Source organism: Candoia aspera, chromosome 2, assembly GCF_035149785.1.
Source record: "Candoia aspera isolate rCanAsp1 chromosome 2, rCanAsp1.hap2, whole genome shotgun sequence".
NCBI lineage: Eukaryota > Metazoa > Chordata > Lepidosauria > Squamata > Boidae > Candoia > Candoia aspera.
Genome location: NC_086154.1, coordinates 223216893 through 223230328, shown reverse-complemented (window position 1 = coordinate 223230328; position 13436 = coordinate 223216893). Strand labels below are relative to the sequence as shown.

Here is a 13436-nt window from a genome sequence, read left to right as displayed (position 1 = left end):
ATTCCTTTTCTAATGTGGTAAGCTTTGTGTATCTGTTTTGAGTAAGAAACAAAGAAAGCCCAACTCTTCCCAGTCCCCCGAAGTTGAATATTTCAACCCCATTATTGGATCACCACCATGAACTCTGTGGCCCTTGAAGGCTGTATTGTTTGAAGGATTGTTTTTAATTATGCAGTTTTCAATGGGCACCCTGATCTACCTGAAAGGTGTCTGCTCTGCAATCCAAGGGTGCACTTGCCCTTCCAAATCTTTTTAGGGAACTGCCAGCCCTCTCTTCAATGGCTGCTAATTTGAGGTAAATAATTTAAAATAAAGCTTAATGGTTTTAAGGCAGAATAACATGAAGAAGGGAAGTCAACTTTTATAAATCATGGAGAGAGTTGAAGGAAAATGTTGGGTTTTTTCCTCTTGGTATCTAAATATTATGGAATGGAACAAGTTAAATTATAAAACTGCACATAGTCTAAAATGTATCTCTATTCTTCAGTTCACCAAGTCAACCTAGGACAGCCTTTTCAGGCACTGTAACAATACACTATCTTACTATGGTTTATTTAATCTTGGCTTACCATGTTCAATGAATCCAGACACTGTAGCTTATTGTATAGAGGAAAAAAAATCAAAATTATGCTGGTGTGGGGAAAAAAGAGATGATGATTCTTTTTTCTACTATACAAATGAGCAACATTTAGGACCCTGACAACTGTATCAGGTATCATATCAGTTTTTGGAATCTCTGCTTGCCTTTGCCTGTCTGCCTACATATATCTCCTCTATCAACCCAACATCCCCACAGATTCATGCAAGGTCACTGTGAAAAAGAGATGAGGAAAAGCACATGGTTTCCTGTTTCTTCTCAGTTTGAAACAGCAGCTGAGTAATTAGTCAATCTAGTCCAGGGCCATACTAGGGTATGAATGGAGGGCTACTGACTGGCCACTTGGCTCTGGTGCTTATATAACCGCTATTAGACAAATTAACAACATTATTAGACAAATTAACAACAATAAGACACAGGCTGTCTTTCCAACCTGCTGCCTTCCTGCTACATTAGTATGATTCCTAGATTTTTCAGCTAGTATGTTAACATCCAGGTTAGATCATGGATTCTGAGAGCACTATGCCTAAAGCTCCAGGTTGAAAGAGATGATGCTTATGTATTTAAGCGATACTGCCTGGATGTCTACACCACACTAAGCAGTAACTCCTATTCAGATATTATCTAACTGGCTATATACACAACAGTGGCAGAAATGCTTTTTGTCCTATATACTGTAGGTGTCTTTATATATAGTACAAATATTTATAGCAAGATACCTTTATACATATAGTTGTACATTCATTAGCTTCCATGTGAGTTTAAACCTCACTATCATTGTTTATGCCTATGTAGAAGTTTTAGATATCAAAACCTCAGCGGTAAAGACATCCATGCTGTACATGTGGATGACTTCCAGAAATTATGTTCCAGGAATGACATGACAGGGAAGGGGGCTCATCCTCATAACTTACATTGTGAAAGTAATCTATCAGATAACACATGACTGTTATTTTGTTACCGCCTATCTCTTTTGGGAGAGATGGGTGGTAACAAAATTTGAATAATAAACAAACAAACAAATAAAATGTAGAAATATGTTGATTTTGACTTAGGCTATTCTAGGAACTCATGGTAGTTTATGGTTTAGCATCTTTCTAATAGTGGTTGACAGGTTAGTGGGAAGTGTGAAGCAGCCCCATGAGACTGTGACATGACTGACACAAACTACATAATTCGTGCCCTTTACATGATGGCATGATGCTTGTGTTGTCACTTGCCCCACCTTCATAAATACCCATGCTTCTTTCCCATCATGCCCTAGATGTCTGGTTTGTTATTTAGTCAATTAGACAACTTGATATTGTCAGGTAACTAGATCTAGGCCTTTTCAAAATCCCATTGTCATTTTCACAAAGCTAATCTTCCCATCTTGATTTTCCTTGCTAATATAAGTAACACACTCCTTCCACTAGTGATGTCCCATAAATAAAAGTGATAGAACCATTGTTTTTAAATATACTGTATTCAGCAACATAGATAACCCAAAATTATCTGAAAGACTCATGAAGAAAGCAGCCAGAGAAGACTTCTTGATTTCTGAGAGAAAGGAGCATCAGGATCAGATGCTAATTTGGAACAAGTTTTGTGGGTTCTACAAATGATGCAGTTGTCAAATCTCTGGGGTATAAAATGTAGATCTGCCCTTGATATTTGGTTTTATTTTTGTACACATGTATTTATACTTGAGTACCAATTAGTTGACTTTAGAAAAAAACTAGCTTGTGAAAGGAAGAGGGGAAAACAAAGGATTGGTAAATATAATTACAGAAGCAAGAGCAGGGACATTCATGCTTTAAAGGTCCATAAAATAACATAACTGAAAGCCTGAGGGACAAGGAAGAAGGATATCTCCAATACTGTGCTTTACTAAAAGGTAATTTCTTTCTACATTCAAAGTGACTTACAGCAGTCAAAGCATAACAGTTCAATAACAAGTAGTGAAGTAGTCAAGACAGCTAAGTTCACCAAAGTACTCTTTTTGACGGTTGACCTCACTTTTGTGGTAAGATTCCATTAAAATGATATTTTAAGCTCATCTTGTTTGAAATGTGCTTTTTCTGCTTTATTATAGCCATTTTCTCACCCCTTCAATCTGTGGGTGGTCACAGGAACCATCCGAGAGGCCAGCAAATATTCTTTCAATCAAAACCTTGCCTGATGATTTTCAGGAATCCACCACAAAGAAGGGGAAAGAAAGCTTCCCATCTTTTCTACACCAAATTCTTCTTGCTTATGAGATGCATCTGCTCCTACAAGGTTTCAGAATAAAAAGCTCAGTTGAACGTAGGATGGCTGCAACAGGAGGGAGGTTTTCTTCTGGGTGGGCTAAGGAAGTTCTGTTCATGTTTGTTTATCTGTCTAACTGCTGATTTCTGTCAAACTACATATGGAGTAACAGATACATAACTGCTCTTTGCCAGTTGCTTATTTCAAGCATTAATTCCATTCAATTTAGAATCATACTGTTGCTGTATCATTTAACATACAAATTAAGCATATCCTTAATGTTTTATAATATAATATAGTTGATTAACTTCTCTTAAATACAATATAGATGATTAACTTCTCCTAAACATGTTATCCTGGAAAAAAAAAGTGTAATTTAGGGTAAAACTGTTCCTCTCTCTCTCTCTCTCTCTCTCTCTATTGTCTCTCTATCTCACATTCAAAGTAAACAAAAAGTGGTATCAAAGAGGGTGATGGAACATTCTTAAATGAATCGATTCACCCAAGAATTTTTGCAGACTGATTTTCTGTAGTGTTCAAGAATTTTGCTTTTCTGAGCATAGGATTCTAGGATCCTGATGCTCTTTTGGATATAAAATACTGACTCTTTAAAAAATAGAATTCATCTTTGAATCTTCAGTAGCATTATTCAAAAACTAGCAGGCTCAGATTACACTGAAGAAAGAGGGGTTTTAGATACTGATATACAGCTTTTTTAGAGCTAAATGTATTAGAGTACAAAGATTAATGGGAAAAATAAACTCAGTACAAATTCTAACCTAGTGTAGAATTTACTACAGTGAAACTACAAGCTGTATTCAGAAACTACAAGCTCTATGGTGTTTGTGTGTGTGTGAATGAACACATACTAATCAGAAAAAAATCATGTTTCATTGAGATACTTTGAGATGTATTTAAATAACATGCACACACGCACACACGATGTCATATAAAGATCACATTGTAAATAGAAGTCTTAATATTTTGCAATAAACCTTTTATCAGACACATTAAAACTCCCTAAAGACAAAGGTGATTGCCAGTATAATAAACCATACATTGGCTGGGTTTCTTTTTGCTGAATGCTAAGAGATGTATTTTAAAAAGAGTAAATTAACATTAAATAAAATATGCTATTGAAAGAAAGTAAAATACCATACATAGTTTCTTAGTCTCTCAGTATTACATTTGTACACAGAATATTATTGGCAGACCTCTCCAATGCCTCTGTCCTACAGATTTCAGTTGGATGGGAATGCAAGCATCATCTCGGTAGTCCAGGAACTTTGGTACTTACAGTCTTTAAATGCTAGTGTAGGGTTTCTGTGGGGCAAGACTTGAGAAATGATGTGTTGTAGAGATTCCAAAGTTCTGTCCATCTTGGGCTGCCTTTTTCCAGACTGCATCCACAAAGTGTCCACATACCGGAATTCTTCCAGACCTGTCTTGAATTTATGCAGCTCATTGATGAACTGGATTACCAACGAATCTCTTTCAACATCTGCCAATCAGACATTGGCCAGATTCAAAAGACCCTTCAGGGGGTCTCCCTCCCTGGCTCACTTATCTTTGTTGTTGGCTGAGCTAATTAGCTAGAGAAGGAAGCCGACTACTGCTTTCTTCTGTTAAACACACCCACCTACTGGCTGGCTGGAGAAGCTAATCACGAGAAAGGCATTCCTCTTCTCATCCTGATGTTGATAGACCCAGACAAAGTTTGGATTTCTGTTAACTTAAATAAGAGTACAAGCCCACAAGGTTAATAATGAAGGGGAAAAATTAGAGACACTGAAAAGGTATAAAGAATTTCACATATTCAACAAGCTGTAAAATGCAGACATGTTTGCTTAGGCTAATCCCAGTGCTGTTATTTAAAATGAAAACATGCTATACCAGGATTTAAATACTTTCCTGTATTTCCTGATACCTTCAAACATTTTAGCCCCACTCCATCTCCAAAGTTTTCTTCATGATCAGATGTTTGCCTCTGAATTTCATCATAAAATCACCTCAGTATTATAATGGAGAATCTGAAAAGAATAGCTGTTGGTAGATCAATATTGTTTCTTTCATTTATATTCCACCATTTTTGCAGAAAATAGCACTCAAGGCAGCTGAGAAGAGTAATAGATAAAAGTAGAATTATAAAATGTAAAAAATACCCCCACATACAAATTAATTAAAAGCAAAATTAAAAATACAAATTAATTGAAAACAAAATTTAAGATACTTCAATAAGAAGAAATAAATAGCACTCACACATTGCAGATTTCTTTGGCAAACAGGTTGGCTTATATGCCAAAAGTTGTCTGGATGGAAATATTCTTGTCTCTGACAAAAGCACAGCTGAGATAAACTAGCCCAGGTAGTCCCTGAGGCTCAGAGCTATTCAATTCCCCAGAAATGGACTTCTGGTGATGGTGGTCTTGAAAAAAGGACCTCTCCCAAGGACATTAAAATTGGGCAGACTCATATGAAAGAATGAAAATTTTCAGGCAATCTAGTCCCCAGACACATCTGTGTATGTAAGTCTTAAACAGCATTTAGGATTAATCTGGAAACAATACTGTTGCCAGGGAAGTTGTTTGATTTTCACACAGGTTGAAACAGAAATAATTTCCATGGATGAGCATTTAATTTGATTTCATCAACTTTTATTGTCTGAGTGTTAAAATTCATAACACAAACCTCTACTAGTCTACTAAAAACTAAATCACATTTGAGATTAAGCAGCTTGGTAAAGAATTGCAACTTTAAGGGAAGAACTAAAAATTCAGATGAAGAGTTCTTTGCTCACACCAGCATTAAATGGAAATTAGCTGTCTAGTGTCACTAATATGAATGACATCTTCACTGGAAAAATACAGACACTAAGTCATGAAAGAATTTCTAGTTAGCTATCACACCATATGGAAACACTAAATTCACTAAAATTCCTGAAAGCTGAGATGTGGACTCTGGTATCTGTTAATAATCTTCACTTTGTAGTTACAAATGTTGAGGTCATGGAGCAAAATATCCTTATATGAATACTCAGAGGTGTTAGAAGGGGTTAAAAAAAGTACAGATGGCTGCTGCACCCACACGATCAAAGCACCTCTGCTTTTTATTGTGCTCTGCAGGTGCCATCTTGACTTTTTTGACCCCTCTGCAGACACCCCTGTGACTACTGTTATCCTTGTATAGTAGGAGCATGTGTCATGAGTGCCGTTGAGCTGAAGACATCAGCGCAATGGCACACATGACAATAACGAGGAAGCAGGGGAAGGGGCTCAAGATAAGCAGCCATCAGCTCACAAAGAAGAAAGAAGAAGAGACAAGGGCTAAGCGGATCGCGAGGCACACCCAAGCTGTTAGCACCAGCGCAACGGAGATCGCCCAGCTGACAGCAATCACCGGCTGAATAAGGAAACCAATGATGGGCGATCCCGGAGCACCAGCGGGGCCTCGCAACCCCTCACCTACCGGCAAGACAGCATGCAGGACAAAGGGGGGATGACGTAAGCCTGAGTGAGGGGGCACTGACCGGCGCGGGGTATTTAAACCCCGCACCGGCGCGCTCCTGTCACTCTCAGCTTTTTTCGGAACTGTTGCTATGTAAAGAATAAAACTGAACCTGCTCTCGCATGAATCAGCGTCAGTGCTTTACTCTACATAGACAGGGCATGACATAAAGCTGAGAGTCATAAACTCAGCCTTGCCGAGCCCCACCGGACAACGAACCGCGGGAGGACCAGACGGCGAGAAGACCACAAGCAATGAGGCCGACGCGTCGCGGCCAGAATGGGCGAACCGCATGGCAAGAAGCGGAGGAGGACCGATCGAGGCCAGAGGCACCGCGGACCCCAGGAGCCACGGACACCCGCCCGGCCCACCCCGAGCCTCAGCTCCAACCCCAGAGGGAGATGGCGGCGGAGGCGACCCGGCCACGGGAGGAAGCAACATACCTCCCGAGACCAGCGGAGACCCCCCCCCGCCCCACATCGCACCCCAGCCACGGGCGTGGAGCGGCAGCCCAACTGCAGCAAGCTCGGTGGAGGACGGAGAGGCGACCCAGCCGACGCACCCCCAAACGGAGGAAGCGGATCGGCAGATGGGACTGCCTGAACCCCACCAGCGGCTCAACCCAGCGGACACCCCGACAGACCCGACCCCAGCTGAGGCGCGGATTTCGGAAGGGGAAACTCAGGCCAGACTCGCGGCCATGGAGGCCCAGCTACAGGACCTCAGGACCATGCTACAATCCCTGATGTCCCCGGCGCCGCCCAACGATGTTCCCGCACAGGCCCGCACCCCGAGCGGGTCGTCGCTTTCCCAGGGGCCGAATGTGAATCAACAAACGGCCCAACCGGACGAAGCCAGGAGTCGGGAAGCGAGAGGAGGGGACCCACAGAACGCCCGAGCCCCAAAGGACTTCCCCATTTTCTTTGATGGGAACCCCACGAAACTGTCGTTTTTCATTACAAACGCCAGGGAGTTCATGGGGCGGCACGGACACTCCTTTACCTCCGACGCGGACAAGATCGCAGCCGTGGCGATCAAGCTACAAGACCGGGCGGCGGACTGGTACGTCCAAATGTACGAGTCCAACTCCCCCGCCCTCTCGGACTTCCATGCTTTCATCACAGAGATGAAGCGCTATTTTGAGGACCCACTGGCCAAAGAGAGGGCGAAAAGCGCACTCCAAAGCCTCAAACAGGGCGCACGCACTGTCCCAGACTACGCCCTCGAATTTAAAGCCCTAGCAGGGAAGATCAACGACTGGTCCGAGACCACCCTGCTAGAAATGTTTAAAAGGGGGCTCAACCGCGAAGTACTTCAATGGGCTCTCTACCGGGACGACCCGGAAACTCTGCACGGCTGGATCCACCTCGCGGGGAAAGCAGAGCACGCGCACCGCACCTTCCTAATGACAACGACGGAAGATAAAACCAACACCTACCCAAAGGTACCCGCGCCACACGTGGGGGCGGCCGGTCCCACACACCTAAGGAAGAAATTTACTCGCGGGCCCTGCGGGAGGTGTGGGAAAATGGGGCACAAAATGGCAGAGTGCTTCTCCAGCCGAACCCCAGCGAGCGCTCCTCAACCCGCACTGAAACCTAGCCTCAAACCAACGAACCCCCCACCCCCCCCCACCGCCGAATGACCGGAGCCACAGCGACACCGGACGAAGGCTGGGACACCCACTGGGGGGGACAGGATGCCGTAGACCCAGACCAGCCGGCGGGAAATGCTCCCCGCCTGCCTTAAAACGCGCCGCGAGGCAGGTGGTGGGACAGAGGCGCGGATCACTTCGACAGAGCGGCAAAAGCTCCGTCATAACGGCGGAGATCAAGCTCTCTGGGGGCTACGGAGTCACCACGGCCGCAGCACTAGTGGACTCGGGGTGCTCGAAAAACCTGATCCACCCCGACATAGTCGCAAAACTCTCCTTACGCTGCCTCCCCCTCCCCACGCCGCTGGCATTTCACCAGCTGGACGGCTCAACAGCGGGAGGGACACCAGCTACGATGCAGACCGAGCCGGTCACCCTACAAATGGGCACCCACACCGAACGAACATCGTTCGTGGTAACCCACATAGGACGGCCCATCGTAGTCTTGGGGATACCATGGCTCGCGACAAACAACCCGCGCATCGACTGGGCGACCCGCACCTTTCGATTCGACGACGGCGAGTACCGGGCGCCAGTTTCAGCGGGCAAGACCAACCCCATGGTGGGACGAGCAGAGGTGACAACCCAGGACAACACAACCACACCAGACCTACCGGAGCAGTACGCTGAGTTCTCAGAGGTCTTCGGAGAGGCGGAAGCTGATCAACTACCCCCCCACCGCAAGACGGACTGCAGGATTGACCTGCTGCCCGATGTCCCCTTACCTCGGCCAAAGATTTACTCGATGACCCCGAAGGAGATGGCAACCCTCCGGGAGTTCATCGACAAGAACCTGGAAAGGGGATTCATAGAGCCGGCATGCTCACCGGTCGGAGCCCCCGTCTTATTCTGGGAGAAGAAAGACGGCACCCTATGGCTCTGCACCGACTACCGGGGCCTCAATGCAGCTTCCCTATCCAATAAATACCCCTTACCCCTCGTTAAAGACATGCTCGCCCACCTGTCCACGGGCAGAGTATTCTCCAAGCTAGACCTGCGCGACGCGTACTACCGAATCTGAATCAGGGAGGGGGACGAATGGAAAACGGCGTTCAACTGCCCCCTAGGCGCCTTTCAGTACAAAGTGCTGCCATTCGGACTAGCAGGGGCCCCGGGAGTATTCATGCAGCTCATCAATGAGGTTCTGCATGAGCACCTGTTCAAAGGGGTCCTGGTCTACATAGACGACGTCCTCATCTACTCTAAAACGCACGAGGAACACGTGACCCTAGTCAGACAAGTCCTCGACAAGCTAAAACGGGCAAAACTCTATGCCAAACCCTCAAAGTGCGAATTCCACAAAGCACGCCTAGACTACCTGGGGTACCGAATCTCCGGGGAAGGCATCGAGATGGACCCCGCAAAAGTCGAGGCGGTGGTGAACTGGGAACGCCCCCGTAACAGGCGCCAACTCCAGAGCTTCCTCGGCTTCGCGAATTTTTACAGGTCATTCGCCCGGGGGTTCGCGGAGATAGCCCTCCCCCTAACAGACCTCCTCAAGACTAAAGGGGTGGGGGACACACGACGCGCCAAGAACCCGGGCACAGTACTGAATTGGACTCCCGCGTGCCAAACCGCATTCAACAGGCTGAAAGCGCTGTTCACCACGGAGCCAATCCTTGCGCACCCGGACCCAGAACGGCCGTTCGTGGTCCAAGCCGATGCCTCAGACTTCTCCCTGGGGGCCATCCTACTCCAAAAAGACCCCACAGGAGTCCTAAAACCATGCGCCTACCTGTCGAAGAAATTTTCTGAGACAGAAAGGCGCTGGCACGTCTGGGAGAAGGAAGCCTTCGCGGTGAAATCGGCGCTGGAAACATGGAGGCACCTGCTGGAAGGCACCACTCAACCATTCGAGGTCTGGACTGACCACCGGAACCTCGAGGCCCTCCGAACGCCCAGACGCCTCAGCCCAAAACAGGTCAGATGGGCCCAATTCTTCAGCCGCTTCAACTTTCAGCTGAAGTTCATGCCCAGCAAAAAGAACTTCCTAGCCGACGCCCTCTCCCGACTGCCCCAAGACGAGGAGCCCGCCCCAGACATGATCAGGACGGTCCTATCCGCGTCCCAGCTGGGGATGGCGGTGACCACCCGGAGCGGCGCTCGGAAACAGCCCAACCCCACGGCACAACCGACGGTGGGGCAACCGGTAACCAGACGGCGCCATCCACAACTGCCAGGGGGGATACGCGCAGACCTCACTGCCGCCCTCAAAACCGACCCTTGGCTCCTAGCAAACCCCGACAAGGTGACGATGGCACAGGACCTGGCATGGGGGGAAGGCAGAATATATGTCCCAGACTCGCAACGCCAGGCGATCCTGCGCAGATCCCACGACGCCAAGCAAGCGGGACACTTCGGGTTCCTGAAGACCCTGCACCTCACAAGACGCCAATTTTGGTGGCCCGCGCTGAGACGGGACGTGAAAACCTATGTAGCGTCCTGCCCGACATGCGCTAGGGCCAAACGGGCACCAGATAAGCCCCTGGGACTTTTACAAAAAGTGGCGGAGCCCTCCCGCCCATGGGAGGAAATCTCCATGGATTTCATAGTAGATCTCCCACCCAGCCAGAAGAAAACGGCCATTTGGGTGGTGAAAGACTACTTTTCGAAACAAGCCCACTTCATCCCCTGCGCATCAGTCCCGTCCGCCCAACAACTAGCGAAACTCTTCCTGATACACGTGTACAGGTTACACGGATGTCCCGCACGTGTGGTGACCGACAGGGGGACACAATTCACTTCTAAATTCTGGCGGGCCTTCCTAACGCTGACGGGGACCCAACAGGCCCTATCCACTGCCTGGCACCCCCAGATGGATGGAGCCACAGAGGTCCTCAATGGCACCCTAGAGCAATTCATATGCTCATACACAAACTACCACCAAGACGACTGGGTCGAACTGCTCCCGTTCACGGAAGTCGCCTATAATAACGCCGTCCACACGAGCACGGGGAAAACCCCGTTCGAAGTAGTCTCAGGGCGCGACTTCATCCCCATACCGGAGCTACCGCAACCCCCGGGACCCCAAGTGGATGCTAGTGACTGGGGATGGAAGATTGCGGAATCGTGGCCAATAATCACGGCAGCGCTGAAGGAAGCACAGGCGGCCTACATAGAGCAGGCCGACAAGCACCGGCGCCAGCAACCGACGTTCCAGGCAGGGGATATGGTCTACCTATCCACCAAATTCCTGAAGTCACCTCAACCCTCGAAAAAACTGGGGCCTAAGTATATCGGGCCGCTTCGAGTAACCCAGATAGTGAACCCGGTGGCAATATGCCTGGACCTGCCGCACAATCTACGGAGACTCCACCCGGTATTTCACACCAGCCTCCTGAAACCTGCAACCACCTCTCGATGGCACCCAAACACGCCACTGCCCTCCCCAGTGATGATCGACGGCCAACAACATTTCGAAGTAAGGGACATACTCGACTCGTGCCGTCAAAGGGGAACATTACACTATCTAGTAAGGTGGAAACACTTCCCCCACCCAGAATGGGTGGCGGCGCAACACGTCAAGGCACCAGACCTGACCCGGGCATTCCACCGGACGTACCCCGACAAGCCAAAGGGGCGACAAGCCAAACCGGTCCCTGAACACCCTTTCCCCCACGGCCCCCCCCGCCAACCGCGCCCCCAGGGGAAAGGGCCCCCCCAAGCCCGCGACTTGGGTAGACCTCCCTCCCCCCGGGACTCACCCTCCCCCCGCCCGGGCCCACGAAGGAGTGACATTGGTCACCTGTGCATGCTTGGGGGCAACGCCCAGGATGCACACATAACAAAGCCGACGCACTTGGAATAAAAATAAGGGCCCTACCTGGAGCTGATAAGCACCCGACCAGCCACGCCTCTCTCCTCGCCGAACTGAGCCAAACAAGCAGGGTGTGGCCGGAGCATGCGCACGCCCAGGGTGTGGTCGGGGCATGTGCACTGGGAACACACCCTAGATGGACACGAGGTAGAGGGCGGAACAAAGGGAGGGGCGAAAACACTCCGGCGGGAAATTCAAAAAAAACCAACAAAAAAAAACCATTTTGACAGCTCTCCTGGTAAAAAACCGGAAAGCCGGGGGGGGGGGGCACTATTCGGACAGGGGGCAGTATGTCATGAGTGCCGTTGAGCTGAAGACATCAGCGCAATGGCACACATGACAATAACGAGGAAGCAGGGGAAGGGGCTCAAGATAAGCAGCCATCAGCTCACAAAGAAGAAAGAAGAAGAGACAAAGGCTAAGCGGATCGCGAGGCACACCCAAGCTGTTAGCACCAGCGCAACGGAGATCGCCCAGCTGACAGCAATCACCGGCTGAATAAGGAAACCGATGATGGGCGATCCCGGAGCACCAGCGGGGCCTTGCAACCCCTCACCTACCGGCAAGACAGCATGCAGGACAAAGGGGGGATGACGTAAGCCTGAGTGAGGGGGCGCTGACCGGCGCGGGGTATTTAAACCCCGCACCGGCACGCTCCTGTCACTCTCAGCTTTTTTCGGAACCGTTGCTATGTAAAGAATAAAACTGAACCTGCTCTCGCATGAATCAGCGTCAGTGCTTTACTCTACATAGACAGGGCATGACAGCATGCTACCTTTCCCAGGCCAAGAGCCTTAACCTCACTAGCATTTTGTGGGCTGCGCTTCAAAATGTAATGGATGGGGCTGCAGCAAAAACCACATTTCATTTCATTTGCCTTGAAACCAAATTGAAATTAAACATGGTTTCCCAGATTTAGTAATTTTCCTCTTCTTCCATATTAAAAATTGCACTTTAGAAGTTTCTGAGTCCAAGCTCAAGACGTTACGAGACTTGATCCAGGGACTTAAGTACTGCCCTTCTTGCAGTCCAGATAAACCAGGCGCCGCATGCAGTACTGAACTGAAAGCAAGAGATTCCTTAGCAGGCCTAAGTGAGCTGGTTACGATGTGCCTTGATGATGTATTTCATGCCGCTGTGCAAACACTCCTGGGTTCACTGAGATGCTTTACATTGCGCCAATGACCTCCTCCAGCTATTGGAAATGCTTAAGGAGGCCATTGGCGCAACAAGATGCAATGTGGCAGCTCTGCTGCAGCCTTTAGAATGCAGGGGCTGTTTTTGTTTAAACGTGTGCTTTGCGTAGCCCTTTTCCTTCATCTTTTGAGATTGCACGGATTAGTTACATAAGTACCCTGAGTGCAGCCGTTAAGAAAAATACTGCAGAATTTTGTTCTGTTGAATGTTTTATATTTATTGCATACAACCTGGTTCAGATTGTCAAGAACATTATTCATCTAGCATGCATATTTGCTGAAGTTCCTAGTAAATAAATTTGATTGAATATATGTATATGAAACAGGAATGGTGCACTCTTGAGTTCATCCTTTGTATAAACTTCATGATGACCTTTGAAGCCATTTCAGAAATTCTTTTGCCATTCTTCTTAAAGGCATATCACACTAAAATGTTGA

At 47.8% G+C, this 13436-nt stretch overlaps 1 protein-coding gene across 1 annotated transcript in view; it reads right to left on the bottom strand.

Moving 5' to 3' along the window:
* LIX1 (limb and CNS expressed 1) overlaps positions 1-4711 on the bottom strand; it is a 37048-nt gene extending 32337 nt beyond the window's left edge. Inside the window, exon 1 of the mRNA XM_063296730.1 lies at positions 4125-4711. Coding sequence (XP_063152800.1) covers positions 4125-4233 — 109 coding nt within the window. The 5' untranslated portion in view covers positions 4234-4711. The remainder of the gene's footprint in view (positions 1-4124) is intronic.
* Positions 4712-13436: the final 8725 nt, after the last annotated feature.